Source organism: Acipenser ruthenus, chromosome 19 (assembly GCF_902713425.1).
Source record: "Acipenser ruthenus chromosome 19, fAciRut3.2 maternal haplotype, whole genome shotgun sequence".
Classification (NCBI taxonomy): Eukaryota; Metazoa; Chordata; class Actinopteri; order Acipenseriformes; family Acipenseridae; genus Acipenser; species Acipenser ruthenus.
In genome coordinates this window covers 30,695,001-30,702,236 of record NC_081207.1, presented here as the reverse complement: position 1 = coordinate 30,702,236, position 7,236 = coordinate 30,695,001, and the positions used below count along the sequence as shown (strand labels likewise).

The following is a 7,236-nucleotide window of genomic DNA, read 5'->3' as shown; positions in this document are numbered from 1 at the left end:
GGAGTTCTATAAGGGATTGGAACCACTCGTAGAAACCACTATTTGAGCTTCTTCAGTGTTGCTTCCAAAAGGAAACAACTGAGACATGTTTCAGTTGCGTCAATAAAGCTGCAGTTGTTTTTCAGTTTAGTGTTTTTTCCCACACTGCACCTGTTGCTGCCAGTATTTGTTTCCCACATGTTTGGACTAAATGCCAAATCCTTTTACTTCCAGCAGTGTTAAAGATGGCTGAAAGCACAGACATGTCGCTTCTTCAGGAGGCCTTCAAGAAGTTTTCCATCCATGGCGACACCAAGGCCACTGGCAAGGAACTGAACGGCAAGAACTGGGCCAAGCTGTGCAAGGACTGTAAAATCATCGACGGCAAATCTGTCACCAGCACCGACGTAGATATCGTCTTCTCCAAAGTGAAGTAAGTGTGAGATCATCAGGAAGGTTTTTACTGGTTTGCTATGTACTCTGTGTTACAATGCACGTCCCGTAATACAAAGATCAGGGTGGGAAATGTATTGTATGTGCAATTGTCATGACAGACTACTGTGTATTCTGTGTAAGAAGGCTAAATTATCATTAATAAAACACCTCTCAAAAAAGGCTCTCAGTGGGCCCCAGTCAGCTTGTAGTCTAGTTCCTGTAATAAAGAGGAGCCAAATACTGTTAAAATAGTCTAACTGATAAAACTTGGGAGCCATCAAACTGTAGCCCTACCACGGGGTGGGAGAGGGCTCTGTATAAAGTCTGACTGTACAAAACTGCTATACTACTACTATATTGTCACCCACAGAGCTAAGACTGCCCGTGTGATCACCTTCGAGGAGTTCAAGAAGGCTCTGGTGGAGCTGGGACTAAAGAGGTTCAAAGGGAAGAGCGAAGAGGAGGCTGTGAGCTCCATATACAAACTGATTGAAGGCAAGGAGCCCGCCAACGTGGGGGTCACGGTAAGTCATCATTGTCCAAGAGCCATCTACAAATTCTACCACAGACACACTGGTTGAATCTCATGACTTAATGTGCACTAACACTAGCTTGTATAATGCACGCACCACTCGGGGGCTTTATCTGCCAGTGGAGGCCAGTGGGCTACTATAGAATTGGGGTGAGGAGAAATCCAGGTCAAGCCCCTTGCTTTCTGAAGGTGTTATGAAGCTGAACTCATTACATCTTTATTTAACTTATAATGATGACACTTTAATGACTATGTGAGATCATAGTTTGGAAGCACGTTGTGTTGCTGAGTAAATAATGAAATGGAAACATAATGTGAGGGTAAGCATTGACTTCCAGGTACCCACATGGCACAGACATGCAGCTCTAGCATGGGATTAAACCTGGGAGGTAAATAAGATGTGAAACGTTTCTATGCGGTTATTGGCTTTGGTTTGTAAATTGAGGCAGTGTTTTACAAGCTTGTGTCAGACGCTGCAGTTTGGTTTTATTATTTAAATTGTAGCCCATATAACTCGGCTGAAAGGCGTGGCTCTTCGCAGGGTCTTCCACAGTTCAGCTGGCTCTCTCTCTGATGTCATGTTGTGAATAGATGTCTCTCATCTCTCCCTGTCTCTAGCACAGAAGGGTGGGACACAGTATTCTTTGTGTCCGTTGAACCTCAACAGCTTTGTTTTTTCTAAACATTTCAATAAAACAACAGGTTTGAAAATTGTTGCTTGGCAGCTGGATGTTGGACATTTGCAAAAAATAAATAAACAATAAATAAATGTGGGGGTGCAAATCTCAGCGCCCGTTTTAAATCCCTCAGAACAGGATGTAAAGAAAGTGGAACTTGCATCTTAGACCGCTTTGTCCCTAATAAGGTGTGCTCGAATTAATTAGCCATTTCCATTTTCATTGCTGTAACTTCACCATTGCTCAATGACAACACAATCTTTTGCCGTGACTTGCTACTTCTAACCTGAGGCATGTCTTCATAGAAAAAGTCCCACGTTAGGCAAACATTAAACCTCTTCTCTTAATACAACATAACCTGTCTCTGGCATGTGCAGTGTGCTCGTATTCCATACTACTGAAGGACTTCCATGCTACTCATCTTGCACAAATGGGTTCTGGAACTAAAGGGTTCCAGAACCCTCTCTGCTCAGAAAGGCTTGTGGGAGTCAGAGCTACACGGATAGATGAGGGGAGCCACTGAAAAGCTGCTCTTTCTTTCTTATGGGTCAGGAGCTCAGAAATCACTTGGAAGAGACCATTTGTGCACTGGTGGTAATAAAGATAGATGCAATTGCCAAACCCACGTTCACATATTTTTGTATTTATTAAAAAATTTACGAAGGATTACGCCCTTGTAACCGGAGACCAGTGGCATGACAAATGCCACCCGCTAATGTTTTGTGAGCTGGCCAGAGGGATAGAACAGATGCAAACATAAGTGTTTTCCTCCTATTAATAATATTAGAGGCTTAGTCTCTTGACTTGATTTATTTTGGAAACACTTAAGTGGTTGATAGCAAGCATTTTAAATCATTAAGCGATTACACAAATAATATAAACAGCATATGAAATACCCTGAAATAGCATATTAATAAAGGAGCACAGTGTGATCACATAGTGATGCCCTGTTACTGCTTTCATATTACATGGTAATGACACGAATTGAAAGAAATTAGGCATTACGTTTTAATTGCAACACCTAGACTACCTCATTGAGATCAGTTCCGAACTCCACCATGTGAAAGTAACTTGGCTAAGAGCATACTAAACATTTCTCCATATTTTTCACCCGAAAGGTTTATCACTATTTTTTTTTTTTTTTTTTTTTTTTTTGTAACTGTAAAACAATAAATGGTTTATTATGTAACTGTTACTGTTTTGAGATCAAATATAATTTGGGCCAGTATCAAATACCTTAGACTAAGACTAGACAAAGCACTTACAATATGGTACAGATTACGATCAGTACTCCAAACAAATAATATCCTGAACAGGATCCGGTCCATGTTTTGGAGCGTGTGAGCAGGATCCTGTCCATGTTTTCGAGAATGTGAGCAGCAAAGTCTTCTCCTTGGTTTGATCACAGCTTGGCAGTGGATCCAGTCCTAAATGTAATTTCACAAATCTCACTTTGCTAAAATACAAATGCTTTTTGTTTTATTTCTTACAGAAAATCACAAAGAAGGGTGGCGTGGACAGGCTGACGGACGCGTCCAAATACACGGGATCACACAAGGAGCGGTTTGATGAGAGCGGCAAAGGAAAAGGCAAAGGGGGCCGAGAGGACCTGGTGGAAAACACTGGATACGTGGGCTCGTACAAGAATGCCGGCACTTACCATGAAAAACTGCAGGAAAAATAGCCTGGAGCACTCGTCATCCAGCCACTGCTGTTTGTGTGAAAATCTGCAGTAACACTTATTAACAGATGCATTATTATTATTATTATTATTATTATTATTTAGACAATATGCAGATAAATACCAGCTTCAGATAATGTGTTATAGAGGAAGGGATGGGTTTACTGAGCTTCTGCTCCTGTGCAATCTTTTATCAATCAATGTTTATGGCGCCACCATATCCATGCTTTATAATGGATATGGCACTGCCATCATTTTGATTTAATTCAGGCCTAGGACATGGATGGACAATTTATCGACCAGCTCTTTGTGCCAACCATGTTCTTAATTGTTTCATTCAAGGGTGTCCAATCACAATCCTGGAGGGCTATTCCACTCCAGGTTTCACAGGTCAAATGATATAATTAACTGCTTCAGGGTCTGGATGGAAGTTTAGTTGGTTCAATTAAACAATTTAGAACAGGGCTGGAACAAAGACCAGGAGTGGAAGGGTCAACTTTGGACACGCCTGGTTTGATTCAACCAGTTAAACCACCATCCAAGACCTCAAGCAGTTTATTATAAGAATGGCCCTTTGTCCAAGCCTGATCTATGACAAACACACATTTTTAAATAAATGAACACTTAGGAAACAACTCATTTGCAGGTAATACCCTTTCAATGAATGCTGGGCATGTGACTACAAGCTCAGTAAAGCTCAGTAAAGCTGGCTGGAATATGTCTTAAAGGGTTTAAAGATGATTTCTTTGTTTCTGTTTTTCCGAGATGCACAGAATTCCTTGATGCCTCTCAATGTAACGTTCTTACCAAGCCTTCGTATTTTTAGCATCTCTTAAATGGTTATCAGCTTTGCACTATATTTCTGTTGTGAGGATCGCCAGTCGATAGTACAGAAATTGGAAGTAGCACGATAATGAGGATCTCTGTTTTGCATTTAAGCAGACTCTCTCTTTTTTCACTATCATAGCCACTTTAATGCTTTGACAGACTGGGGGGAGGGGGGCGTCTAGCAAGTCAGTACATCACAGTCAAAACATTAGAATTTAGTTTTGATCATAAACATGTTAAGAAACACAAATAAATAAATGAAGAAACCCTGTTGCATCAAAATCTAGAGCTGAACATTTGAAGTAAAAACATGAAATGAGAGCAAATTGCTGGATAACTGGTTAATCGCTAAAGGTCTGATTGGGACACAATCATTCTTCTTTATCTGGGATGGGATGTCCAGGTGGTACTGCTCTTGTCTCTTTCTTTGTCTTTTGTTTTTGTTTTATTTTGACATTTTAAAAGTGATAGAACCGTTGCTACATTGTGCTACATCCACAAGGATTACAGCACATGTCATAGAAGAAGACATATTTACTGTACATACACAAAGAGTAGCTGGCAAACGTAGTTGTGATTGAAATGGAGTTTGCATTATCCTTCCAAACAAACCATAAACAAGATCGGAGTGGAAAGGAGTGGCTTGAAACCTGGTTCCAGGAGACCGGGAGGTCTAGTTTGAAGCAACCTTGCTGAAACCCCAAGTCTCCCCTGGTGTGCCGTGCAGGGGCCTGAAACCTAGTCTCCTGAAACCACGTTCCAAGCCACAAAGTAGCGTCGTGTTCCCTCAGCGTTAAACTTATTTTCAATTCAGATTTATTTATTTCTTTGTAAAAAAAAATTTAAAAATGCAAAAAAAAAAAAAACAATGTAAACAACCTATCCTTTGTTTTCTAGAGATGTGTAACATGGACAGTAATTACATGAATAAAATTGCATTCATACGCATTCATAAAAGTATATTGTGATTTCTTAATGAATGTAGACATTGAGCACAATGAAGAGAGTCTTTAAAACAAAGAGAGGGAGTTGTTCAAAATGAAAAGGCTCGTCGCAAACTGCCTGGGAGCAGCAAGCTCTCCTGACAGGCCTGTTTTAATTGAAGTTACTCCAGTGGATGTACAAGGCTGCACTTAGACAGGAAATGAAAGTGCAGTCACATCAGTTCACAACTCTGGCAGGCTGCCGGAAGCCGGTGTGGGTCCCTGTTGCCATGGGAGCAGCTCATACACAAAAACATTCAAACACCTGGCTCCAGCCGCCTCACTGTTTGTAACCAAACACACAACCTCATGGCAACGCTTGTTTGGGACATCTCCCTAGAAGCGCTAATCAAAAACATATCTGTCAGAAGTCAGCACATTTCAAGCCCAGTCTACCAGCAGCCCTTTAATGTTTTGTCATGGCTTGATGATTTATACCACGTACTTATAGATGGTAAGATACATTAGCATGACCCGTACCCCACCCCTCCCCTGCTGGCAATGCTTTCTTTACATTTGTAAGCTGGGTTTTTTAAAGAACATTCCTTTGCTAAAAGACTTCATTATGACCCATTATTTTCTGCACAAGTGAACGTGTCACAGACACAGGGCTCTACAGCCAGTGGAGCGGACAGCCTCACATTTATAAGCCTGTGTAGCCACAGTTGTTGTTTGTCCCACAGCTGAGACTGGGGGGAGCTGAATGCATGTCCGTCACTTTTACACCAGTATGTGTTATAACATAAGATAATGAACTCCAACCCTCTTTAAAAAGAGTTGCATGAATGCCTGTAGCATGTCCGTCACTTTTACACCAGTATGTGTTATAACACAAGATAATGAACTCCAACTCCCTTTAAAAAGAGTTGTAGCTGAACAGTCCACAATTTCACCATCCCAACAGTTTCAATCAAATTTGAGACAAAGGGGTCTATTCTCCACACTGTGTATTTTCTTCAAATATTACTGTATATTTAAAGGGTTATACTTAAAAGGCAGTCATAAATACTTTATACCTCGACTACTATTGAATCTGCTCTATATAGACCCTTCCATATGTTGTGGATTATTATTATGGTAACTTTACACTTCGATAGCCAACTAATGGCTTGGCTAAAGACTTAATAAATAGTTCATCAAGAAAGGGGGGGAGCCAATGCAACCGAGACACGTTATTTTCTAAAATAGTATCTAGGAATAGTATATGCCAGTAATTAGCTTTTGCAATTACATATCGCAGCTGAATTGCTTGGGTAAGCCTTTAATTAGCCAATTCTTTTTCGCTTTGTTTGTACAGCTGGCTCTATTTCGTGCGAGGCCAGGATGTTTTTATACTTATCTCTTCTCAAGAAGGTTGATTTCAATTCTACCGAATAAACCTTGCTAATCGCTTTTACCCTCTCCTCTGATGAAATAATGTCTGCTTTTAAAATAATAAAAGTATCATATATTATGGCCGCCTGCCATACAGACTTGACAGATCTGGGAAGCTAAGCAGAGCTGGGCCTGGTCAGTGCATGCCAGGTGCTACTGTGGCGTTCTTTGACCACCAGAGGGCACTGAAGTGACACCCCAGCATGGTGTTAGCGAGCACTGTGCTGTAGGTGGCGCCATCATTTTCATGAGACTTCAACCTGAGGTTCAGAATAATTAACCTTGGAGAAAACCCAGCTGGATTAAAACAGAGCCTAAGAGCCGTGGTATTTAGACCAGCCACCGTTTAGATCATTAAAATAGACCCCTTAGAGCTGCTCTGTTAATCAGTTACTTGTACACCATGAATATGTCCCAGGTTCTTCTGCATATGTTTTCCATTGCAAGCTAAATGCTGAACTCACAATCTGCTACCCAGCTGGTCGTTTTGCAGGAATTTAAATGGTTTTGTGTTAACATTCAAATCCACTGAAAAACACTGATCTGCCAATCTTCTTCCCACTGAAAGAAACAGAGATTAGAAAGGCTTGTGGAAACATTCCCATATTTCTTGGCAACACTGCAAGTACTGCCTGAGTGGGCTGTAGTTAGGCAGGTACCATTCCTCTCAGACATCTGTGCTGTTCAAAGTCTCCTAGGAGGGATAAGAAGACATCTTTCCTTCCAAAGACCTCACATCCCAGCAAT

At 41.0% G+C, this 7,236-nt stretch overlaps 1 protein-coding gene across 1 annotated transcript; it reads left to right on the top strand.

Moving 5' to 3' along the window:
• The first annotated feature begins 224 nt into the window (after positions 1–224).
• On the top strand, positions 225–5,072 carry LOC131698781 (tubulin polymerization-promoting protein family member 3-like). The gene is made up of 3 exons (XM_058992853.1): positions 225–412; positions 785–938; positions 3,116–5,072. Exons 1-3 carry the CDS (start codon positions 225–227, stop codon positions 3,305–3,307), a joined length of 534 nt encoding a protein of 177 aa, XP_058848836.1. The 3' UTR covers positions 3,308–5,072.
• Positions 5,073–7,236: the final 2,164 nt, after the last annotated feature.

Excerpts from the sequence above, each read along its gene's own strand:
- LOC131698781 (XM_058992853.1), top strand. The coding sequence starts at position 225 with ATGGCTGAAAGCACAGACATGTCGCTTCTTCAGGAGGCCTTCAAGAAG. Across the intron at positions 413-784 it reads ATCGTCTTCTCCAAAGTGAA|AGCTAAGACTGCCCGTGTGA; the intron begins GTAAGTGTGAGA and ends TGTCACCCACAG. Across the intron at positions 939-3,115 it reads CCGCCAACGTGGGGGTCACG|AAAATCACAAAGAAGGGTGG; the intron begins GTAAGTCATCAT and ends TATTTCTTACAG.